This window comes from Stegostoma tigrinum, chromosome 3 (assembly GCF_030684315.1).
Source record: "Stegostoma tigrinum isolate sSteTig4 chromosome 3, sSteTig4.hap1, whole genome shotgun sequence".
Classification (NCBI taxonomy): domain Eukaryota; kingdom Metazoa; phylum Chordata; class Chondrichthyes; order Orectolobiformes; family Stegostomatidae; genus Stegostoma; species Stegostoma tigrinum.
In genome coordinates, this window is record NC_081356.1 from 40,534,840 (window position 1) to 40,561,398 (window position 26,559).

The window sequence follows — 26,559 nt, forward strand, 5'->3', positions numbered from 1 at the left end:
AGTCGTACCTGAGGACTGGAGAGAGGCAAATGTAATTCCTCTCTTCAAGAAAGGAAATAGGGAAATCCCCGGTAATTACAGACCAGTAAGCCTCACGTCTGTTGTCTGCAAGGTGTTAGAAAGGAATCTGAGGGATAGAATTTATGACCATCTGGAGGAGCATGGCTTGATCAAATACAGTCAACACGGCTTTGTGAGGGGTAGGTCATGCCTCACAAACCTTATCGAGTTTTTTGAGGATGTGACTAGAAAAGTTGATGAGGGTCAAGCTGTGGATGTGGTGTATATGGACTTCAGTAAGGCATTTGATAAGGTTCCCCATGGTAGGCTCATTCAGAAGGTCAGGAGGAATGGGATACAGGGGAACTTAGCTGCTTGGATACAGAATTGACTGGCCAACAGAAGACAGCGAGTGGTAGTAGAAGGAAAATATTCTGCCTGGAAGTCAGTGGTGAGTGTGGTTCCACAGGGCTCTGTCCTTGGGCCTCTACTGTTTGTAATTTTTATTAATGACTTGGATGAGGGGATTGAAGAATGGGTCAGCAAGTTTGCAGATGACAAAGGTTGGAGGTGTCGTTGACAGTATAGTGGGCTGTTGTAGGCTGCAGCGGGACATTGACAGGATGCAGAGATGGGCTGAGAGGTGGCAGATGGAGTTCAACCTGGATAAATGCGAGGTGATGCATTTTGGAAGGTCGAATTTGAAAGCTGAGTACAGGATTAAGGATAGGATTCTTGGCAGTGTGGAGGAACAGAGGGATCTTGGTGTGCAGATACATAGATCCCTTAAAATGGCCACCCAAGTGGACAGGGTTGTTAAGAAAGCATATGGTGTTTTGGCTTTCATTAACAGGGGGATTGAGTTTAAGAGTCATGAGATCTTGTTGCAGCTCTATAAAGCTTTGGTTAGACGGCACTTGGAATACTGCGTCCAGTTCTGGTCGCCGTATTATAGGAAAGATGTGGATGCTTTGGAGAGGGTTCAGAGGAGGTTTACCAGGATGCTGCCTGAACTGGAGGGCTTATCTTATGAAGAGAGGTTGACTGAGCTTGGTCTCTTTTCATTGGAGAAAAGGAGGAGGAGAGGAGACCTAATTGAGGTATACAAGGTAATGAGAGGCATAGATAGAGCTGATAGCCAGAGACTATTTCCCAGGGCAGAAATGGCTAGCACGAGGGGTCATAGTTTTAAGCTGGTTGGTGGAAAGTATAGAGGGGATGTCAGAGGCGGGTTCTTTACACAGAGCGTTGTGAGAGCATGGAATGCGTTGCCAGCAGCAGTTGTGGAAGCAAGGTCATTGGGGTCATTTAAGAGACTGCTGGACATGCATATGGTCACAGAAATTTGAGGGTGCATACATGAGGATCAATGGTCGGCACAACATTGTGAGCTGAAGGGCCTGTTCTGTGCTGTACTATTCTATGTTCTATGTTCTAAGATCCATTTAAGTGAACTGCATAGGTTAATTTGTAACAGCTGGTTTTGGTACGGGAAGCAGATCTTCCTTGGTTGATTAACAATCTGAGTGCACACCTCACATTGATGTTGAATGATCCCTGCACCAGAGATTCAATGCATTATTTTCATGAGAAATTATTTTTTGGTCTGGACAGACTGGAGTATAATTATCATTGCTTATGCCATATCCAGTTGTTTCATCCTTGACAGTCTCATTAAAGAGGTTAGAGCATTTGAATATGAGAAACTCCCAAGAAGAATGATTGCAATAATTAATTTAACTGAACTCTCAGGATGTGTAAAGATGGATAGTTTTCCTTCGGCCCTAAAGTTCTTCGTTTTCAGATGTTAGCAGGTTCTTGGGCTGAATAGCCTGTTTCTGTCCTTGCATCTTTATGGCCTTGCATGTTATTTTAACAAACTGACTTCTTTTAATAGAGGAAATCCAAGAGTCAAAGTCACTCCAGGTTACAAGGAGGAACAATGTGCTCCATCCCTAACTGTGGAGATGAAGAAAGTGCTCGATTTCCAAGCAAAAATCACAAGGTAATTCTTGAACAAAAGCAATCTATTCTGTAACAAATTGCCATGTTTGTTATTGATTCATCAGGGACTTTGACTTTGAAGTTGCCTCCTAAGATTAGGGTCTAATCTTAATGGATATAACCTCTTGTGATTCAGCTAAATGAATTGTGTTTTGCCAAAAATAGAGCAGGTGACTGGTTGGTTGAGTTTTGCCATGTGCCAGAAAGGAGTTCACCATGCAACGTTAATTGAGTCTTTTACGTCAAGTAGAAAGTAACCTTAATAGGAAGAACTTGAACTGAAATTACAGAACTATTTTTAATGTGAATTTTAAACCAAATAATCAATTTTCCTTTGTATCTCAATTATAAGGTGCATTTTGAATTGTTTCGTTCCATTCTTCCTGTCTCCATTTGGAATTGACACACGATTTATAATCTGAAGAATCACTGATGTATAATTGAATTGAATTTAGAATTGCCATACATTTTATTTATGGATTTGTGCAATGTCCTTGCAGTCTTCCAAAAAGTCTTAAATTTATAGTTTTATTTTGTGGTTATACCATCAAGTAATTAAAAAAATGCATTTTAAAAACTTGTTGATTGCACTTTTCTTTTTCTTGCTGGTTACCGCTAGAGTTGATTAGCGATCTTGATATGCGGGTGGGATTTCTATTTTGCTTTATGTTCATTCAAATATTCTCCAACAATGTATCAATATCGCTCCATGGTAGGACCAGATAAGGCAGTGTTTCTAAACTATTTTCTCACTGATAATTTCAGGGATAAAAGTTGTCAGGATTTCCCAGTTGTGAGGGGTGATTGTTAGTGGGAATATAACTTTTGCGACTTGGGAAGAGCTCCATGGTGTTCCTTATGGGTCAACTCTACCTGTGTTTCTGGTCCCCATTTTGGGAAGTCCTAGGATAAAGGCAGCTTCTTTTGCAACTGTTGAGCTTTCCTTGAGGTATATGTTTGCATATGCCTTTTAATGCAATGTAGTAAAGTACTGGCAGTCTGGTGAAACCTGCATTGTGGAGCACTTTTGACTCGCAGTAATGCCTGGAAAACTATAGTGAAAATTCTGGCCAACGTCCAAGTGATTTTGCATCCTGTGAAAACAGGCTGTGCAGTAACAATGTAGAGTTGATTTCTGATGCAGAATTCATACCTCTTGAAGACAAGTGTGCATGAAGCCTTGACAATAAGGGGCATAATTGATTTTTAACTTCTGGTATAATGAATGGCCATGATTTTGTTTCAAAAATTGGGTTCTAAAGTGAAAAGCGCCATTTATTTCCTCCAGTTTGATTTGTATCTTTGTATTTCTGTATTGTGTGGGTTAAGAAGGGAAGGACATGGAACACAAAAATTAAACTAAAATTGAGAATGGTGCCAATTGGAAATTTATTTGCTTGCATTTAAATGAGGCTTTTAAAATTCTTGTGCTGAATAGCACATTGCCTTAAAAGTAAGGGTAGAATAAAACCTAACTGACCTGTAACCTAGCAACAAGGTGTTCTATGACACAGGCAGACAGAAATGAGTTATTTCGGAGAGATGGGAGCAATCAGAAGGTTAGGGAGATGCACGTTTCTTTGAGAGAAGCAGATCATTCAACACGAAGAAAGTCTGTAACGTCAGCAGTGCAGTTTAGCAGTCTCTGGAACAGTTGGGTCAGAAGTAGCCCTGACTGGCTGAATATCAATAAGGGGGAAAAAAAATCCTGAAACTGAAGTGGAATTTAAGGAATCCATATTTAGAAATAAATGAGCTATGTTAGCAATTTAAGGGTATCAGGATGAGACAGTAACTAAAGAAGAGCATTGAATGTAGAAGTTGGCCAGGGTGGGGGGGAAATTCTCATGTCACTAAATTTTAACAAGGTGACTCTTCAGGAAGGTTTAAGATCTCTAAGATTATTCTGGAAAGTAAAAGGGTTAAAACTTTTTTTCTGATTTTTAAATGAGAGTTTCAACTACTCGTGTAGTGTAATAAAATTGATGTTTTCTTTCTCCTTTGCTAGTAATAAAATTTATGCCCTTGTTCAAAGTATATTGGCAAATTTTTGTGAATATGTTCTGTGACTGACCCCCTCAAATTGACTATCAGTTTTATTTTTGCAGTCAGGCCACTTTTTTCATTCTGGTGTTTGACCAGTATTACTACTAACTGGGATCATAAGACTGGACGCCAAATGCAGAAGAGTAGCAGGCCCAGGTCATTAGTGTTGCTGCCTTATATTAGGGAGCTACTGTTGGGGACAATTGCATGCAGTATATTCTCCTATAAACCAAATCCTAGAATTTCACTTTGGGTGTGCTAGCATCTGAGAAATGCAAAGCTAATTGTTTTAGAAATTGAATCTTTATCCAACCATGTGCTTGATTAACTCTTTTTTTTTCCAGAACTGTTGATTCATATTTCCTTATGCAATGGTGGTCTGAAGCTGTTTTATTTTTCCAACATTATTTTCTTTTATTTTAATTCCATGTATTTTTCTTAACTGCACTGCTATTTGGTAGGCATCTCAATGCTGCTGGGTTACTGCTGATAGCATTGCTAACTTTTGTTTATCCTGCTCTCTTTGGACTTTCCCAGCCAGGCACCTGACACACAATGGAATCCACCAATCTACCAAATAAATTCCGCTTGATTTGGCAGAATGTAGACTCCTTACGGTGATTTGAAGCCTATCTATTTAACTGAGCAAGGGAGTGCAACAGACAAATGAGCACTGTCTTCTTGGACGATTAGGGAAGCTGTATATACCTTGGAAAACAAGTGAGCAATGAGTAGAAGAACGAAAGGATTTGGGCTTATCACACATCACTAAAAGAAATGACTGAGATTAATTAGCCCATTAGAATAATTAAACAAAATTATTTAGTTCAAGTGTAGAGGAACAGAATTGAAAAGTAGAAAATTTATGTTAAACTTGTACAAAATCTTCTTTGTACCACATTTGGAGGACTGAGCATTTAGTATAAGATGTAAACAGAAAAGGAGTAGCCGATTCATCCCAGATAACAAGGTGTAGAGCTGGATGAACGCAGTAGGCCGAGCAGGAAAGCTGACGTTTCAGGCCTAGACCCCCCTCCAGAAATGGGGGAGGGGAAGGGGATTCTGAAGTAAATCAGGAGAGAGGGAGGAGATAGATAGAAGATGGATTAAGGAGAAGATAGGTGGAGAGGAGACAGACTGGTCGAAGAGGCAGGAATGGAGCCAGTAAAGGTGAGTGTAGGTGGGGAGTTAGGGAGGGGATAGCTCAGTCCAGGGAGGACGGATAAGTTGAGGGGGCGGGATGAGGCTAGTAGGTAGGAGATGGTGGTGAGGCTTGAGGTGGGAGGAGGGGATATGTGGGAGGAAGGACGGGTTAGGGAGGCAGGGTAGCCCATTCATCCCCTTGAGCCTCTACCTTTGTTCAATAAGAACAAGGCTAAAGATGTTTAAAGATTTACTTGAAAGATACCAGTATTGAAATGGTGCAACTTTCAAACAAGATTGAATGGGGAGAGGCTTGTCTTTCTAGAAAAGAGAAGACACTGTGGTAATCAAATAGAGCTGCTTAAGATTACATAACTATTTGAAAGCATTTACCATTTCAATGATGACTGTACTTAGACAGTAGTGGCATAAATGTAATATGGTTAATAATATCAGTAGAAAATTCAAAAGACAGCTCTTTACCCTGTGTGTGTTTGGGGGTGGGTGGGGGGAGAGCTTCGACATTATATGCATGCAAGGGGAAGCTAGATAAATAGGGAGGGAGTGTGTAGGGAATGTGGGGTATGTTGATGGGATTAGTTGAAATATAAAGGAGACTTTTGTGGATGGGCATGAAGCTTTGGACCAAATTACATGTTTCTGTGCTGTAAATATTTTGTAATGTTTTTGGGCGCAAGTAGAGAGCAGCCCACGTTTAAATGAATTTAAGCAGGTATTCAAGGCCGTATTGGTAGTTATGTGCAACCTGTAGAATCAGGATCACCCCACCTATCAAGATCTTGCATGATCTGAAACCGACTAAGAATCAGTGAGCTCGACTGGCTATATCCTGTCAGTCTCACCGATTTTAAATTACTAGATCACTCAGGCAATTCACTTGGTTCAGCGCTTCAACTGTCAAACTCAAGTTTTTCAGAACCACTTTGATATCAAAGAAAAACCAGGAACCATTCCTTTCCAAGATAATAAAGTGTGAAGCTGGATGAACACAGCAGGCCAAGCAGCATCTCAGGAGCACAAAAGCTGATGTTTCGGGCCTAGACCCTTCATCAGAGAGGGGGATGGGGAGAGGGTTCTGGAATAGAACCCTCTTCCTCCATCCCCCTCTCTGATGAAGGGTCTAGGCCCGAAACATCAGCTTTTGTGCTCCTGAGATGCTGCTTGGCCTGCTGTGTTCATCCAGCTTCACACTTTATTATCTTGGATTCTCCAGCATCTGCAGTTCCCATTATCTCTGATACCATTCCTTTCCATCTTCCTCTCAGAGGTTATGTGATAGCTTGCAGATCCGGGACAAATGAATATTTGAGCCTTACTAGGGTGTTTATTGTAAAATGTATGTGCTGCCGTCATCTTTCTGACCATCGTGTGTACAACCATAACTCGGGAAAACTGAATCCACCAATAGGTGGTTGAGAGCTTACATGCTGAAGTTGATCTGTTGATGGTATTATCTTGCATATTACTCCTTTCACAACCTTTTAGATGTCCTAAAGGATGATAAAGTATTTAGAATCACTTATTGCACAGAAGGAGGCTATTCAACATGTTGTTTCTGTTAGGTGCCCTTAACAGCAATTCACCTTGTGCCATTCACCTGCCTTCTCCAAGTAGCCTGTACAGTCTTCCTTTTCAGATAACCCAGTTCCTCCTTGAATCCCTCAATTCAGCCTGCTTGGTCAGTGCATTTCAGGCCCTAACCACTTACGATGTGAAAAAGTTGCATGTTGACTTTGTTTCCTCTGTCAGTTAACTTCAATCTGTCACCTAGTTCTTGATCCTTCCTATAATGTGAGCAGTTATTATTCCCACATTACTCTGACCAGAACCCTGATGGTTTTGAATGTCTCCATCAAATCTCTTCCCAACCTTGTCCTCTACTAGGGAAAGAGAGACAACCTCTTTATGTAATAAGTGAAGTTCCTCATCCTTGGGTCCTTTCCTGAAGTCTTTTCTGCTATCTATCTAAAACCTTCATGTTCTTCCTTCCAGTTGAGGAAGAACTATTATCCTATAGTCATTTAGTGTAGCTTCCTTGTTTTTGTATTCTGTAGCCTTGTTGAATAAACCTAGCATGATGTATGCATATTATCCATATTTTTCCCAATCTCTCCCGCCACCTTTAATAATTTATGCACCTGCACACCTAGGCCCCTCTGTTTCTACAATCATTCAGAACTAAATTGAATCATTTCATATTTGTCTGCATTAAACTTAATTTGCCACTTTTCTACCTATTATATCAATTACCAATGTCTTTTCAAGTTTCTGTATTGTCCTCCTTGCAGTTCACAATACTTTCAAGTTTGAAATCATCTATAAATTTTGAAATTGAGCCCAGTTCACCAAGCTCTAGGCATTTAATATATTTCAGGAACAGAAAAAGATTACTTTACCAACCCCTGGGAAATTCCAGAATATACCTTTTTAAGGAACCTTTAAATCCTGCTCTGTTTCATATCACTCCATATTCATGTTGTTAGAGTACTTTTTAATTCGATGAACTAGAATTTTACCTACAAATCTGTTATGCAGTATTTTCAACCGTTTTTGTAGCCCATGAACAATACATCCGTGGTAATTATTTGGATAGAAATAATGTGCAAGGAAAAGGGGAAAATTATAGATTAAGCGGTAATAAGCATCAGCTGAGGACGTGACAGACTGAAAGGCTACCTGCTGCATCGTAACACTTGTGATTCTGTGATCTACCCTCTCTGTTACCTCACCAAAATATACAAGCAAGTTCATCAGATTCAGTTTTCCCTGACCAAATTACTTCTAGCATTATTTTAAATGGCATTTGCCCAATGTTTTTGTCCTGGTTTGTTGTTTTTAGAATCATCACTGAAATGTCATTGTTGGAATTATCCTTTTTTTGAGAGTGCATGTACATTTGCAATTGTTCAGTCCTCTGCTACCCCCCCACCCAAGGAATATGGGAAAATTATGCTCACTGCCCCAATAATTTATAATGTGACTTCCGTTAGTATCCTTGGATGCATCTCCTATCCTGGTACATAATCAACTTTAAATACAGGCAATCTATTCAATTTCACCTCACCAATTTTAAATGCTTCAGAGATCTGAATTAGTGCCTCTTCTTATCATCATGATCGGCACAGCATCCTTTTGCTCAGTAAAAACAGGTGCAAAGTTTCATGTCACACCTCAGATATGCGCTCTGCCTCCATGTGTAAATCATCTTGATCCCTAATAAGCCCTACACTGCCTTTTCAAAAACATTTTTTATAGACACACACACACTCACTCACTCACTCACTCACTCACTCACTCACTCACTCTCACTCACTCACTCACTCACTCTCACTCACTCTCTCTCTCTCTCTCTCTCTCTCTCTCTCTCTTTCTTTGGATTCCTTGATTCCTTTCTTTGTTAGTTCACAGTGATGTTTCATGCTCCGTCTGTCCTTTATATTCAGCCTGGTTTTCAGTTGTATTAATCATTTATAATTTCTCATAAGCATTTTTTTATATTAGTCACTATCTTTTATCATACAGGGAGCTTTGGGTTTACTTGCCATACTTTCCTCTAGTTAGACTGTGCTGGACGACCTCTTTAAAGTCAGTCCATTGTTTCAGCCTTTTGATTCTGGTTTATCTAGGTCAGATCCATTTGAAGTGGTTTATCCTCAGTTAACTATTTTTAATCTGGATTCTTCCTTGTTTTTCTATAGCCAGTGTAAACCTTATTGGGACTATTACTGTCCCAGGAATGTTTCCGCATTAATGCTTCATCCATTAGCTGACTCTCAAGAACCCAACCTCCCGGATCCTCCTTTGGCTAGAGACATGCTGTTGAAGAAAACATTCCTGAACACACTCCAGGAGCTCTTGTCCCCTCCGTACTTTTTTATACTATTGAAGTCTGTATTCAGATAGTTGATGTCTTCCAATGTAACTATGTACTTTCAAAAACAGACGTTGCTGGAGAAATTCAGGTCTCTCAGCATCTGTGGAGAGAAAACAGTTAACATTCCTAGTTCATAGCTCCTGAATTCTCCTCTAATTCCTGAATTTCTTTGAATTCCTTGTAGTTTTGTTCCTCTACCTCTTTCCCACCAGCTGGTGTTGTGTAGACTACAACTGAATGAGCAAGATTGTACCTTTTCCTCACCTCCAGCTGAATGGGTTTTGTCCTACACTGCTTTCGAAAATCTTTCTGCAGCACTGTTTTTAGTCAATAGTGCTACCTCTTCTCTCTTTCCTTCCTTTCTTATTTTTCTTGAATGCCTTGAATTGAAGAATGTTTAATACTCGGCCTTGCTGCCTTTGAGTCTGGCCTCTGTTAAGTGGCAACATATTTCCACAATTGGGCAATCTGTGCATTTGATTCAGCAATTTTTTTTTTGCCATATTCTGTGCATCCACATACATGTGCAGTAACTCTAAGTTAGATTTTATTACTTTCTACCTTAGTCTGATTTTCATCTAATAATACACTGTTTCATACTTGTGCTACTTGCCTTTCCCAGTATTCTGTAGATCTTGTTATTCCACTTTGGTATCCCCCGATTCCCATGCTCCAACCAAGTTAGCTAAACTTTCCTCAATAATACTAACAAATCGTACACTTAAGGAAATTTTCCCTGGATCTGTTTAGGTGCAACCAATTCAACCTTTATAGCACCCATCTACCACAAGCACTGGTCCCAGGACTTTAAAACCCTGCCTCCTGTATAATCTTTCCAGCACTGCTTTCAAATGCTTAACTCTTCTATTTCTATAGCCGCTTACGTGTACTGAGAGAAGTCCAGAAATGATCACTTGGAGATACTCCTTGCTATGTAGCTTCCTATATATTCAGGATGACCCCACTTTGTCTGCCGAAATCATTCGTATCAATGTGGATCATGACTGGCTGTTCACCCGCTCTCCCTCTTCAGACTGACCTTGTCATCATTGAGGGAACATAGTATCCTGTATTCACCTCTGCAACTGCAGAAGCTTTTGCTTGTTTCCCATTCCTTAATCTTTCCATGCCCTCCCCTGTACGTTTGAACCAAATGTGGTGCCATGGACTTCGCTTTGGTTACATTCCTAGGTGAAACCTCACTCTCATCAGTATTCAAATTTCAGTACAGGTTGGAGAGTGAGGTGCTGTCATAGAGCTCCTGCACAACTGCCTTTTCTTCCTCGACAGCTTGGTGATCACTTATTCCCCCTCTCCAAATACACTGAATCTGTGGAATGACTACATCTACTAACGAGCGACAGCCAAAGCCTTCCACGTTATGTATGATCAAAACATCTGTTTTTAGTGCCATTGATTAAATGGTGGTCTGATTGTGTATCCCATTGGGAAAATTCCCTGCTTTTCAAGAAGTGGCAATGAATCATTTATGTCTGCCTGCTTGGGAAGAGCGATGTCTCATAATACTTTGATATCTCATCTGACGGTGCCCATAATCCTTATTTTCTGATTTCTTTTGATGAAAATTATTTGCACTCTTTCTAACCAACCCATGTTTCTCAGTAGTTTAACATTTGGTGAGCAATGTTATGCTTAAATCTGTCATGTAATATTTTACCGTCAGGAAGAATGCCATTGTATATCATTCCATTTGACCATGATTAAAGTCTACTATTGTAGTCCATTGTTGAGTAGAGTAACTTAATTCAACTGCGTATACTTCTGGTGATTAAGCCTGTGAATTCCACTCTTAATTTTATTGTAATAAATCAAAGTTCCTAAACTAATTCAATTTTCCCTCTTTGCTCAGTTTGCAGTCCATGCAGGATGATTTGGTCATTGCTACTAATGATGGGATACTTCACCTTATTCACTGGGATGGCTTGACAAATGGAAGGAAAGCCATTAATCTTTGTTCAGTCCCATTTTCTGTAGACCTGCAGTCTTCAAGAGGTAAGGTCTTCATACTTAGTCAATGTGAACTGGGCTGAAATTCAGCTTAGCTTAAGTAAATAAACTTGTACAATAATATAAATATGAATAAATAATACAAAAATCATAGGGCCCTTCAAGACCACTCTGCCATTCAGCATATTTGTCGGTTATTTTCTGCCCCAGTTCTATTTCCCATGTACTCTTTGTATCCCTTATTAAATTGAGGCACAAAATCTGTATCACACTTTGCAAGATAGTTTTTAAAAAATTCATTCACGGGACGAGGGTATCGCTGGCTAGACAGCATGTATTGCCCAGAGGGCAGTAAAGAGCCAACCACGTTGCTGTGGGTCAGAGTCACATGTTGGCCAGACCAGGTAGGGATGGCAACTTGCTTCCTTAAAGGGCATTAGTGAACCAGATGGGTTTTTTCCAACAATCAACAATGGATTCACAGTCATTATTAGTCTGTTATTCCAGGTATTAATGAATTCAAATTCCACCATCTGCCATGGCAAAATTTGAAGCTGGGTGCCCAGAACATTATCTGAGTCTCTGGATTAACAGTCCAGTGATGATAATACCACAGGCCATTCATATACCCATCCACATGCCTTTTAAGTATTATAATTGTACCAGCCTGCACCACTTCCTTTGGCAGTATGTTCCATACAAGCACCATCCTCTCTTCAAAAAGTTGCGTGTTAGGCCCCTTTTAAATCTTTCCCTTCTCACCATAAACCTATGCCCTCTACTTTTGGACTCCGCTACCCTGGGGAAACGGCCTTGGCTATTCATCCTATCTATACTGCTCATGATTTTATAAATTTCTTTAAGGCTGCCCCTCAGCCTCCATTACCCTCTAAGGAAAAAAGCCTCAGCCTATGCAGCCTTCCCCTATAGCCATCTCCCTATCTTCTCTGAACCTTTTCAAATTTCACAATATCCTCCTTATAGCAGGGAGACCAGAATTGAACATGATATTCCAAAAGTGGCCTAACCAATGTGCTGTTGCAACATGACCTCCCAACTCCTATACTCAATGCACTGACTAATTAAAAGCGAGCATACTAAACGTCACCTTTGCTATCCTGTCTACCTGTGACTCCACTTTCAAGGAACTATGAACCTGCATTTCACGATCTTTGTTCAGCAGCATTCTACAGGACCTTACCATTAAGTATGTAAGTGCTGCTCTGATTTTCCTTTCTGAAATGCAGCGCCTCACATTTATCTAACTTAATCTTCATCTGCCATTCCTCTGCCCGTTGCACTCTTACATAACCTCTTGGTTGTCCACGACATCACCAATTTTGGTGTCATCTGCAAACTTACTAGCCATGCTGTCTATGCTCACACCCAAATCATTAATATAGATGACTAAAGGCAGTGGACCCAGTACTGCTGCTTGTTGCACACCACTGTTCACAGACCTCCAGTCTGAAAAACAACCCTCCTCCACCACTCTGCCTTGGCACTATGTATTTAAAACCTTGATCGCCTTATCTGTGTTTCGGTCAGGCTAATTATATCAAACTCATTTCCCTATTTATGCTACTAGTTCTCCTCTTATGAATACTTTGTACATTTAGATGAACAGTGTTGGTAACATGGACCTCTTTCATTTCACTGTACCCTTTAATCTCTACCCCCTTCTTTTCCATTTTGCTAATCTTTACCCACACTGCTTTAAAATTTGGGTCAGTTTTGCTAATAAATAAAATGTGCTTTTATTTAGAAGATTAATAAGGTGTATCTTGTTATTTTCCATAAACAAAGCTTAAGAAAAATGAGTATTCTTACTGAAAATAGTCCACCATCATTTTTAAAATGTAAAATAAATAAGTTAATAGTTTGAAACAATGCAATAAAGTGGTATTTATTTCCTTTTTTAAAATAGCATTTGTAATCATGAAGTTTTTATTTATGAAACTAAAACAAAACAAAAAACTAGGGATACTGGAGATCTGAAACAAACAAAATCAAAGCTTACTTCTGAAACTTTGTAGATCTGGCAGCATTTGTGGAGAGAAAGCAAAGTTAATGTTTTGAATCCAGTGGCCCTTCAGAACTAGAACCAGCTTGGAAAGAGTGGTATTAATGTTGTTGATGTGGATGGAGGGGCAAAAGGAATGAGTGGATAGTTAGAGACGGAACCCAAATGGAGAGAGGAAAGAGGATAGGCAAACAGATTGTTGATAGCGAGCCAGTACACCATAAACATCCACTCCCCCCTCCGCTGATGCTCGGTAGCAGCAATGTGCACTATTTACAAGATGCACTGCAGAACTTCACCAAAGATCCTTCGAAGCGGTCATGGGTTCGGAAGGTGTCGCCTATCTAGAAGCAACAGACACATGGGAATACACCTCTTGAGAGTTCCCTCCAAGCCACTCCCATCCTGACTTGGAAACATATTCTTGTTTCGTCACTTTCAGTGAGTCAAAATCCTATAATTCCCCTCCTCCCATTATGGGTTAGCATGTGTATTTCAATAGTCAAGAAACCAGCTCACTATCACCTCAGGGACAACTAGGGATGGGCAACGAATGCTGACTCACCGGGGATGTCCATGCCCCACAAATATGTTCCTAAAAATCTAGGTAAGTAATTATGAAGTTTGTGAATAGTTAAAAATGTGTTAACTGTGCTTCCTTGTTTATTTTGTAGCGCCTCAATCCCAAGTCCTGTCACGAAATGGGTTGCTTCACTGAATGTAAGGTCATTAGTTGAAGCATATTGCCAGTTCCTGATTTGAGAAGCTGGTAGTGATCTACCTTCTTGACGACTAAGTTGAAAATGAGCCAGATTACCGTAAGGTGTAGAGTCACACAAGTCAGACTAAGTGAGAGCAACTGATCTTGTGCCCCTAAAGGACTTTGGTAAATTGGTTGGATTTTTTGTAACCATTTTGGTAATTTCAGGATCACAGTATAGTGTCTCATTCCAGGTTTATTTAATGAACTAAATTTACGTTCTCAAAATGCCATAGTGGGATTTGAAATTTTCTCTGAATCTTTAATCCAGGCCCTTGTGTTATTAGACCAGGAACAATAACTATTTTTTCCTAGCAGTTCTCAGTTACAAAATCTCAGGCATGCTATCATCCAACCAGATATTCTTTGCAAAAGAATGCAGACTATACAAAATCCACGTAGGAGAGGGATGTAATGCCAGAGAAAAGCATCCTCCTTTAAAGTTCTGAAATTTGTTACATCTCTAGACAATTCAACTTCCTTAATCTCACTTCATTTCTACTGGATGGGTTTACCAGAAATTTTAAACCTTAATTTGTGATATTCCACTATGCTCTGCTATTCTCCTAACTGAACAGTGCTGCCTACTTTAAATAAAATACTGAATCTAGAAGTTAGTCTACTTGCCCTTTATTGCTTTTAAAATAGTCAACTCGAAGGAAAACTGATGCAACCTTTCTTCATTTTGCGTCCCTTATGAGAACATTACTAAGCAAAAGCATGCTAAATAAAAATCATTTCCCATTTTTTTAAAAAGTCCTAAAAGTGGGTTAAATTCCTAAACCCACATTTATTGTGATAACCTATTAAATACCTTGAATCTAACTAGCCCAAAATATTGTTTTGTTGCCGTACTACTCTTTCCACTGCCCTCCTTCATGTTACTTCCTGTTCCCCATCTTGCAGCCAGGGGACGGATGTGGCAGGAGTGACCAGCTCATGAGGGGAAAACAGTGAAGGAGCGAGGTGGTCAAGAAAGGCAGCGAGTGAATTGGCAGTGTGTTTATGAACTATAATGGACTGAGCGTATGCACTTGCAACTCACTTGGTGCATTTGCAGTAACTGCAGAAAATCGATAGTGGTGGCAGTGCTATTCTTGTATATTTTATTATTATAGGCTGCACTAAAACAAAAAACTACTTGCACTTGCAACAAGATATATCTGTAATTCAAGTTTTCACTTTATTAGTATTAGCTGTTCCATTACATTTAATGAAAATATTTTGAAGTGCCTGAATTTGCCCGAATGCAAACATTAAGCAAGTGTGGACTCCAGAACACATCATCTGCTTGCCAAATCCTTTTACAGAACTTGTACATACTATTTTCACTGTGCTGATCCAAAGCACAGACTTGCAAGATTATTGATTTATCAAGATTTATGAGAAGTCCAGATATTGTCATTTCATCAAAGATTTTCTAATTTCTGTTGCATTCACAGACAATTGATTGTACATTGCACACCTTTGTGTGGAAATTTAATATTCTTTATATTTAGGCTTATTTGTATATCCATAATGCAGCACGAATTGGCTTGCAATTGGTCCTACACACATGAACAATTCTTAGTTAATTAAATGTATAGTACAGTAGAATCATTTAGCTGTTCGATTCTTGAAAATTCTGATATGAATTGTGCAGTGCTACGGTGCTTTTTTTTGGCTGACAGGTCCTTCGTTAGATTTTGAATCTGTACATATCCAAGATATGGAATATGGTGCGACCCTTGATGGTTTTGCCGTGGTTTTTGATGATGGCCGGATCGGTTTCATTACTCCTGTGTCCAGTAAACTTACAGCTGAGGTAATTTTTTTTTAGCTGTATCATTATTGACAGTGTAACAAATTTGAATGCTTTTTGCGTGTGTTAAATCATTATTTCAGCTGATTATTTGATTGAGGCTTTGGAAACAAAATTTGAGATTTTGAAGCATAGAGCCAAGTTTTTTTTCCTTTTGTTATGATCAACCGTATCACGAAATAATGCAGCCTTGCTCTTTGCAGCAGTGTTCCCCAAATGAGAAAGTGGGCACTCTCTGCTAAATTTCCAGTTTTGCTATGTGACCAAAGTTGAGTGGTGACTAAGGAGTTATCCCATGGGGTTAGCGCACTCTCTCTTTCTATTAAGCAATGGTGTCTGCTTTAACACCCCTCATTTACGGCATTACTGAAAGAAGTACTCCTTATGTAAGAAATGTAGGTACAGCACCATGTTCCTGTTCAAATCCCTGAAGAAAAGTGGAAGCTGGTAACCACAGTTTTTTCAATTAAAGTGTAATTCTGGGGCATGAATTCCATTAGCTTCAACACTTTATTAAATGAGTCTTTTTTTCTTAAATGTGAAAGTGATTTTTTTTAAGCCTTCATATATCACCTTCGTACCCCTATGCTTGAAATTATTTTGCTCAACCTCAAAGTCTATCACATTGGCTTCAGTGACATCGCTGGCCTGTAAACAAGTTGCCACTGAGCTTAATATTTTGGTTAATGACGCCAATGGATTGCAGTTTGCAGTAAAAAAAAGTAATACTGCGGTTATGTAGATAGTGGAAGGTGCTCTTCGGAGATTGAAAATTAAAGCTTATTGTTAGGCAATAGAGCTTTGCTTTGAATCTAATAACATACTTCTACATAGGTGACACCTAATTAAAGTCGTATGGAAAAATGGTGTTACATGGTCACAGTTGTAGATGGTTTAATAGAACAGCACACTGGTAACTGAAGCTAAAATTAAAACCAAAGGTTTAAAGTGCTTTGGTGTGACACAGAACAGGAGGTGGGATGGTGTTCTGGATAACATCATTAGTGATACCTGGATATATGAAAGACTGGTCCCTGATGATTAGTAGTACCTACACTTAATTCTCTTGACTTACTGTTTATTACCTGATTTTATGTTGTCATAATTCAGGTACACTTCTGTGGCTTTGAAGTCTAAAGTGTAGCAGTAACAACTATTACTCTTAACAGATGACATTAAAATCTGTTGTTCTTGCCCCCTACCATGATTGAAACTGATTCAAATGGCCCAACTCTCCCTCCTGTGTCCTTTTTGCAACAAACCTGTGCTATATCCTATAATCATGAGGCTGACTGTTGAGTTGACATTTTATTTTCACTTGTATATCTATGTGACTGTTACTGTTAATAAATTGTACTTTTTCTTTTGGACAAATGAGAATGTTGTCCAAAAATCTAAAATATAATAGAAATTGTCAGATTGAGCAAGTATCGTCCAGAAGCAGCTGATGATTTCAAAGCTGGTTTACGTACTTTATGATAGGAGATTGTAATTGTCCAATCCTAATGAGAATGCTAGAGGGTTTTGTAAAAAGCTGTTGTGAAGAGAGACTCTGTGACATAGATTATAGCTTTACAAATACATTATATCTTTTCAGAACCTGCATGGTGTGTGGGCACAAGAAGTAACCGATGGCACTTGTGTGGCTATAAACAACAAGTACAAATTAATGGCCTTTGGGTGTGCAAAGTAAGGACTTCATCTTGTTTTGTGAATTTTAAACTTTAATGCCAATAAGTGCCTAGAACTGTGTCAATAAAGTTTTATGGAATTAAGATATTTTCAAAATTGTGGAAGAATTTCAAGGATCAATTGTCAATGATTGTATTAATTGACAAATTGGTCACAGTAATGAACTTGGTGATATGATATACCCAAACTAGCCAGAGGCATTTCATAAAGACCCATGTGAAATACATAGTCCCTCTCTACAATTTCCACTGTCAACTTATATTCAGTTTGGAAATCTGTTTATTAAATGTACAGATGATGCCAAGCTAAAGGGGTTAGTGAACTGATTGTCGATTTCAGAAATTGTAAGCCTATGTTGGCATATATATAATAGAAGAAAAATGGAAGTTTTATGCTAGTTTATAATAAATACAACACTAAAGGAAATGGCTGATGCAAAAGCTGTTTAAATAGTTTGAAATTAATTTGGAAGAGATGTTGACAGTGGAAGCTAATTTAATTCCTTGAGCAAGTTCTGACATTGATTTCCATTTGTCTATCTATGATTTTAAAGATTATACACTTGTTTCAGATTCCCCATTAGAAGAAATAGTTTCGTCTACTAAATAGGTGTCTCATGTCCCAACTAATAGGCTAATCTGTGTTACAAGGTTAGATCCAATGCTATGTCCCCTCAAATTTTTAAGGATGTCTATTTGCAAATAGCCTGTCAAACCTTGTGAAACACCACATGGTCAACATTTATATGCACATTATGATGAAACAAACACTCAAAATTCTCTTACATTACTCAAATGTGACCTAACTTTACATTAATGTTGACTCTTTAGTCAGTGTATACTTATCCAGATGCAGAATGACATCTGTAACAATAAAGACCTTACTGGATGGTGCAATCAACATGTTTAACCAATGTTTTTTAATTCACTTGTGGGAAGAGGCACTGCTTGTTGTTGTGAGTTGCCACCTTGAGTCACTGCAGTTGCTGTGCTGTAAGTAGGCCCATAATACTGTTGGGGTGGAGGTTACATAAATATAAAATAAATCAACAAAATCTAGAGCTATATAGTTAAAATAATGATGTGAACATCAATTGCAAAACTCTTTTTAATTAAAAAAACTATCAGAATATTGTTAATTTCTAGTAACCAAGGTGTAAAGGAGCCATTCTATGAGCTCCTTTTGGTCTTCCCAGAGAGTAAGCCTGAGAAATTGTTCATGGAAAAATAAGAAATGGCAGATTTTGATATTTTCTGTGGTCACAGCAGAAGAAAATGTCTCAAAGCTAACTGAAATTCAAGAGGTGATAGGGATGGATGAACTATAAAAGATCATCACTAGAGAACAGGCACTAGGAAAACTATTGAACCTAAAGTCTGGCAAGCCCTGGGACTGATGGGTCTTGTAGGATCTCAAAAGGTGACTCAAATGTTGGATGTATTGGTTATAATCTTCCAAAATTGCTTAGATTCTGGAAGAGTGCAGTGGATTGGAAAACAGCAAATGTTAACAAGATAATAAAATGTGAGGCTGGATGAACACAGCAGGCCCAGCAGCATCTCAGGAGCACAAAAGCTGATGTTTCGGGCCTAGACCCTTCTGTGAAGAAGGGTCTAGGCCCGAAACGTCAGCTTTTGTGCTCCTGAGATGCTGCTGGGCCTGCTGTGTTCATCCAGCCTCATATTTTATTATCTTGGATTCTCCAGCATCTGCAGTTCCCATTATCACAGTAAATGTTAACAACTTTCTTATTCTAGAAAGAAAGGACGCTACAGGACAAGTAGCCAGACATCCATCACAGGGAAAGTTCTAGAATCCACTACTATAGAAGTTACAGTTGAATACTTAGAAAATAGCAATATTGCTTAGTGAAAGTGAAGTCATGTTTAAGTGACACATCTGAATGTTTTGACTCTGTAATACTCATAGTGGGTTGAAGAAAATCAGTGGATGTGATGCATTTGGATTTCCAAAAGAGATTTGATAAAATATCACATGAAAGCAATGTGTGCAGAATAACAACACATCATATAAGGTGTAACACATTTGCATGAATAATGCACCCATGATGCCTTCCCATACAATCACAGATAGTTACACGTGCCATTCACCACCTCCCTCCCCACTGTACAAAACCCTAAATCCACTTTACAGGTAAAACAGTTTTTCATTTGTACTAGATGACTTGATAGAGGTGTACAAAATGATCAGAGGTATAGACAGTGGACAACCAGAGACGACTTCCTAGGATGGAGGTAGCTATTTCGCGGGGGCAGAGTTTTAAAGTGGAGTGGAGGTAGATATAGGGGAGTCGTCAGAGGTAGATTCTTTACTCAGTGGTCGGGGCGTGGAATGCATTGCCAGAGCGAGTGGTGGAATCGGCCTCATTAGGGGCATTTAAGTGGCTACTAGATAGGCATATGGATAATACTAGAAGGTAGGGGTGGGGTTTAGATGGACCTTGGGATTAGGGTAGAAGTTTGGCACAACAGCTGAAGGGCCTGTACTGTGCTATACTGTTCTATGTTCTAAATGATGAGTTAGCTAACAGGAAATAGTGGGGCAAATGTTTTTTAAACTATGGCTATAGTTAAACTATAGCCAGAACTATGGAATGCGGGAAGGATTTATGTGAGGTCCTCAAAGATTTACAATCGAGTTTGCCAATGACTCCACTTTAGTGAGGAAAGCAAGTTGTCAAGCAGAGAGCTTGTCCTCTAAGAGATTATGGATACACTAAAATGAGTGGGCAACAATTAAACAGATGGATTCTAAATCAGAATGTCTGTTTTGGCAAGAAGAATAGAGAAGCAGTCTTCTAAAGTGTAGGAAAATTGCAGGACTCTGGTGCAGCGGACTCTGGATGTCCTGGTACATGAATCTCAAAATGTTAGTACACAGATGTAACAAGTGTTTAGAAAAGTGAATTGAACGTTGTCATTTATTGCAAGGGTGAGTGAAAATAAGAGTAAAGTTTTACTGCAGCTGTACAGGCACCAATGAGACTACAGAGAGAGTGCTTGCTGTGCAATTTTGGACTCTTCTTCCTTTAAATAATTTACTTAAAATATAATAACTCAAAAAACAGTCCCAAGAAAGCACATTTGAATCATACCGGGGATGAAAGGCTTATCTTATGAAGTGAAGCCGAACAGGGGACCTCGGACTACATTGGAGTTTAGAAGTATGAAAGGTGCTCTGACTTGAAATGTAAGATGTTGAAGGAACTAGTTAAGATGAGCTACCAGGAGCGCATATCCTCCTCTTTTTTTTTAAAAAAAGAGGAAGAGGTCTCTCTTTAAGACACAGATGAAAATTTCTTTTCGTTGAGGACCTTTTAGAGCATGAAATTCTCTTCCCCCTAAAGATATTGGAGGTTGAGTTTTAAATGTATCCAAGTCCAAGTTGGATTTCAGATACCACAAAGGATTCTGGTTAATGGTGACAAATAAAAAGTGAATTTGAAACCACAACCAGATCAGCCATGATCTTTTTAAATGCGGGAGAAGGTTTGGCAGCCAAATGGCCATTTACTGTTTTTGTGTTCCTGGGAAACCAGTCTAGAAGTAATGCAGGAAAGAATAATATGATTGATTCCCATTGTCAATGGTCTGAGTTATGAAGAATGATGGGATCTTGGGTGTTTAGTCTTGAAGGAAGAAACTATATATAACCATATATTTGATAAGTAGTGGTATGGAAAGGTAAATCTGGCATTTTTCTTCAAAGTAACTGAGAACTGGGCAGAGAGGCCTGGGTTCAAACTCATGTAAAGCAAATTTAGAATGGATATCCAGAAGTTGTTCAGAAAATTAAAACCTCCAGAGAGAGAAATGGAAGGGAAAACCCTTGGAATTATTTAAGAAATAATTGGAAACTGCCACAGGCAGGAGTTGAACATCTTTCTTGCCATCCTTGTTAATAATTATCTCTCGTCCTGGTCATTCTCAAGCCCGATGATCAATGCCTTGTCCTCTATTTGATGATCTTAACAACCCTTATGTTGATGAATGAAGAATTTATGCAAGTATTTATATGTGTTTCCAGAACTGCTATTAAGTGATTATTTTTCCATTCTGTCAGTGGTTCAGTTTTAGTTTATACAATGGACACAACAACAGGAGTTATGCAGCTGTCCCACAAATTGGAATTGACTCCTAAGCATTACCCTGGTAGGTTTACGATTTCATGACTTTTCTGTGTAGTTATTCAATCTTTGTTGAAAGCTTTCATATTATAACCAGTCAATTTTGAAAAGTATTCACAACATTGATAACTGTGCCACCACTTATGCTGCCTCCATACCACCCTCATCCCACTCCCTCTGTCCCCTTGCTCTGTCACATCCCTCCATCTGCTCCCTCCCTCTTGACCCCTCTGTTCCACCCTGTCTCCCATTTTATGTGGTTGTCTGTGTCTCCCCCTCTCTCTTGTTCCCCTCCCAATGCCCGCTCGTGACCCCCTTGTCCACTTGCTCTCTGACTCTTTTTCTTTCAGTACCTGATTTGACCCTTAATTCCTCCAGTCCACTTTGCTCTTTTGTTGCAGTCATTGTGCTTTAACTTCCCAACCCTTTGATTAAACCTACGGGATTCACAGTTGTTTGCTCAGTTTATTTAGGTCCCAAATACGTGGTTTCCCAGACTGCGGTGTTATCAGGTTGCACTTTCAGCAACTGGCCTTGCAAAATATTTTAAATCCCTAACTGTATGGCTGAGTCTCATGGCAGATGGTATTGAGTGATCGACTATGTAACAAAATGGCCCATTGTTATGATACAAAGGGGTCCAGAAGAAACCAAATTGAAAGTGGCTAGAAAATTTCCAGTTCGCCATGCTGGTGCTTCAGACCAGAGAGAAATATAGTACCAGCAAGTGTAGTTTATGCCTGTTTTTAATTCTGCAAAACAAGAGTTTTTCTAGAGCAAGATATCAGTACTCATTCAGATTCTTCTTTACAAACAGATATTTGGAACAAGACTGGGGCGGTGAAACTAATCAGATGGTCACCTGATTGTAGTGTTGCTATGGTAACATGGGCTTGTGGAGGCTTATCCTTGTGGAGTGTTTTTGGTGCTCATCTATTTTGCACACTGGGTGGAGATTTTGCGTGAGTGTTCCGTTCAGAAATTCTAATTCTGCAGGACTTTTGCATGCATCTTTATGTAAATGGAGTATTTTAAAATTTCTTTTATGTTTCAGGCTTGTATGAGTTGATTTGAGTTATGGCTGGAGTTAAAATAAAAATTTTGAGTATGTACATTATCACATGTACGATGATGTAAAGTTCAAACTGAATTTTCCAGCCTGACTTTTGAAACCAAATGATTCCTGCTGTAATATATTTTAAAACTGAAAATGCAAGTTAATTGTTTGCTGTGGTGTATTGTGTACTCTGATGTCTTCGTTTCGTGATCATTGTAGAAATAACCAGGCAGCGAGGGTATCATTGAAAAGATTTTTAAAAGGATGGGTTGGAAGAGATTTTTTTGGCTTGGAAAACTTCAATGACATTTCAAAAAATAATGTCATCGTTCACAGTTGCGTATTCCTTGAAAGCTTCTCTAGCAAAGGTCTTTTGTTTTATTTGCAGGCTGATGTTGGTAAAAAATGTATTCTTCTTTCCTACAGCTAATTTGTTAAGACATTTATGTGCCTCTTACATAATTGGATAAAATTACTGTCTTTTTCTTGAAGCAAAATGTCCTGTGCCTTTGTGTTCTCTGTCTTGCCTAGGTAGCTTTTCAAATTTCACCAAAGCACCATCTGAAGTGTTACCTAATTATTTGATTCTGGGAGGCAATATTTTCATAATACTGAATCCAAAGTCCATCCATCCAATTATAGTTCTTTAACTATGGACAATGGGATAGAATTGCTATGCTTTGCTATTGATGATTGATTAAGATTATTCATCACAATTAATTATTTCATTCCGTTGGGTTTATTTTAAGGCATTATTCTGATGGCACCAAAAAGGAACCTATGAAAATCAGCTCTATGGTGAGTCAGCTTCCAAGCAGTGGTGGTGGAAAACCACACTTGTATTGCAGTTTCTAATGTGATGAATATTAAGTAGAAATACAGTTGTGTAGAAAATTCACATCTTTGTTTATGTGAAATAGGCTAATCGCTTTGCTGCAATTAAATAAGAATAAGCAAGTGAAGAAGGTACTCGGATTGCCTAGTTCCACCCAGTTATGATGACCCGAACAGTATTACAATAATGTAGTTAATACTTGCCTTGTTGATGCTTTATAACTACAAAGCTGAAAAAGAAGAGCTTCCAGCTCATAAAGGTGGCTTCAGACCAATCTGTATCCAACTACTTGTTGTGACAACTCTGCCCATGCTTGCCATAGCAACAAAGATAATCCATAACGTTCTAAACAACGATGTCAATATTTAAAAATAAAACAACCAACCAGCTATTTTAAAAAAAGTTAGTTTGCTGTACCTCCCATTGTTAGCAGATCCTTTAAAAATCCTAGGATTTAAGATGCATTTTCACCAAAATCTAATCGGTTCTTCCTTGGCTATACCCTATGTGTGTACCATGCTTCTTTGAAATCTGTCTTTTGTTATGAAATGTGTTTTTTACAAATGGAGTAACAAACGAGGGCAATGGTATTACTTCACAACTTGAGTGACAGAATAACTAAGTTGCATTCAAAGATAATGTCCTAGTGGTATGCATTTGTAGTGAATGAATTCTTAAATGATGATTCCTTACATCATACCCAGTCTCAGCCACTGCAAGGAGAGTGACAAAACCAAAAGGCATATTGATCTATATGTTACAGTTTGTAGCTGGTATCAGCAATATCATCTGAACTGTTTCTCCTTTTGGAGGGAATGTCTAGCCACTGGTTGGAGCAAAACAGAAAAAAATTCCAGTTCTTTTTATATTTGATGTCTAAAATAACTTTGTAGTTATTTAGCACCTTTTATAGTTTGTTGAAGTTGCTCCTTATTTACAGAGTTGGGGTGCTGAAGGCTATCACCTTTGGACGATTTCTGGTGATAGTACTCAAGTGGGAAGTGACCTGGAAAACACAAACAAAGTACAACAAGCAGAAATTCTGCAATTCCAATTCATCAAAAGTGCTTTAACAGTCAATCCCTGCATGGTAGGTTGCAACCTAAACTTTAAAACCTAACACTATTTTTATTTACCAATTGCAAACTAATAATTTCACATTTTATTCTTCAACCTTCTGATTGAACTCTATTAGCATGTAATTTGGGATTACAGGCACTGAACTGTTCATGGTTTTAAACATTTATTTTGTAGGCTCATTTTACAGGATGTTTAATATTGCTATTAAAGCCATCTAATACGGATTAGCATGCAGACTGGGGGCTAGTTGTTTAAAAAATTTGGTTTTCTTTTGCATAAACCATAACACGCAAATATTATCAGCACCATACCAAAACAAATGTTTTCAATTGTTATGTTATCCTGATGTGAATTGTGAATTTTTTTGTATTTGATTTCCAACATTCAATTTTTGCATTTTTCTGTTGAGAAATTTGAAGTTTTGTTCAGTCCACACCTTTACTTAAGAGGGAGCTGGGGGTCCAGGTACATAATTCTTTGAAATCGCATTACATATAGATAGGGAGGTTAAAAAGACGTTTGGCTCGCTTGTCTTCTTTGCTCAGTCTTTTTGAGTGTAGGAGTTGGAAAGTCATGTTGAGGTTTTACAGGACATTGGTGAGGCCTCTTCTGGAAAACTTTGTCCATTTCTGGTCACCCAGTTACAGGAAAGATATTTCAATCTGGAGAGGGTTGAGAAAAGATTTACGAGGATGTTGCCAAGTATGGAAGGTTTGAATTATAAAGAAAAGTGAGATAGGCTGGGGCATTTTTTCCCACTGGAGCATAGGAGGTTGAGAGGTGACCTGATAAAAATTTATAAAATAATGAGATGTATAGGTAGAGTTAATGGTAGTTGAAATCCCCCATCCGAGGGAAAAGACAAGCCTGGGGCCACTCTTTTAAGGTGGGAGGAGAGCGATTTCAAAAAGACATGAGGCAAACGTTTTACATAGAGGGTGGTTTGCATGTGGAATGAATTTCCTGAAGAAGTGGTGGATGTGGGTACAATTCCAAAGTCCAAAAGACACATAGATAAGTGCATGAGTAAAAAATGGTTTGGAGGGCTGTGGGCCAGGAGCAGGCAGGTGGAACTAGTTTAGTTTGGAATTATGTTTAGCATGGTTAGACCAAACGGTCTGTTTCTGTGCTCTGTGACTTTGACGCTATAAAGTTGAAAGCATTTTGTAAAATAAAATGCTTGCTTCCTTTTCTGTGTGCATGAGTGGTGCTTTGAGTCTAGGCTTACAAAATAGGAAGTATAATGTTTGAATGGTGGATCTGCATAATTGTAGCTGATTTCAACCATAATTGTTCAATTCAGTACCTCATTGTTCCAATTTATTCATATTATGTAATGAGTTTTTACATATTTGTATTTCTGGGCAAGTAGAAAAATGCCATGTAGAAAATGTATTAACTCTTTCAGGGCAGTAATTAATGTACAAGTAAAAATGAAATATTGAAAATCTGAAATAAAAACAAAATAGTGGAGAAACATGGCAAAACTATTAATGAAGAGAAAAGGTTCAGAACCTCTTTTTTAGGCAATGTGTCACTTTTTTTTTAGTAAGAGATACAACTAAAGTGAAATGGAGTCTTTTGACATGTGGGCCATGGGAGGCATATTGATGCTTTATGCAATTCAGAAAACATCAACTTTTAATGAGATTGAGTTTACCACTCCCTCCCCCCTCTCGCCTGGAGAGTTTTGATGATCTCTGCTTTCCATTCCAAGAAAAATCACCTGATGAGATCAAAACCTTTCTTTTCTGTTTAAAAGCACCCATTGTACTTGTATTTACATAATTTTCCAAATTTTTGTAATAAAATGTTTAGTCGTGAATGTTGCTTTCATTGCTTTGCCATGGTAATAAACTTGCAAAGATGATGTCATGCCAAGAGTTAGATTCTTGCCTGCATGTCAATTTCACAAAGCTTTACGCTGATTCTTTTACTGCTGTTCATCTAATTAGAATTATTTCTGTTGCTATCAATACGTGTTCCTAATTATAAGAGCCATAAACCTCCTTCCCTTATAACAAGGTGTAGAACTGGATGAACGCTGCAGGCCAAGCAGCATCATAGGAGCAGGAAGGCTGACGTAGGCCCGGAATGTGTTGGCCTGC

At 38.7% G+C, this 26,559-nt stretch overlaps 1 protein-coding gene across 1 annotated transcript in view; it reads left to right on the forward strand.

Annotated features, from left to right (window-relative positions):
- ric1 (RIC1 homolog, RAB6A GEF complex partner 1) overlaps positions 1 to 26,559 on the forward strand; it is a 162,658-nt gene that overhangs the window by 78,432 nt on the left and 57,667 nt on the right. The window contains exons 4-11 of the mRNA XM_048528358.2: positions 1,898 to 2,005; positions 10,959 to 11,101; positions 15,510 to 15,643; positions 17,238 to 17,329; positions 21,416 to 21,504; positions 22,297 to 22,441; positions 23,286 to 23,334; positions 24,312 to 24,461. Of these exons, the coding sequence (XP_048384315.1) occupies positions 1,898 to 2,005; positions 10,959 to 11,101; positions 15,510 to 15,643; positions 17,238 to 17,329; positions 21,416 to 21,504; positions 22,297 to 22,441; positions 23,286 to 23,334; positions 24,312 to 24,461 (910 nt within the window). The remainder of the gene's footprint in view (positions 1 to 1,897; positions 2,006 to 10,958; positions 11,102 to 15,509; positions 15,644 to 17,237; positions 17,330 to 21,415; positions 21,505 to 22,296; positions 22,442 to 23,285; positions 23,335 to 24,311; positions 24,462 to 26,559) is intronic.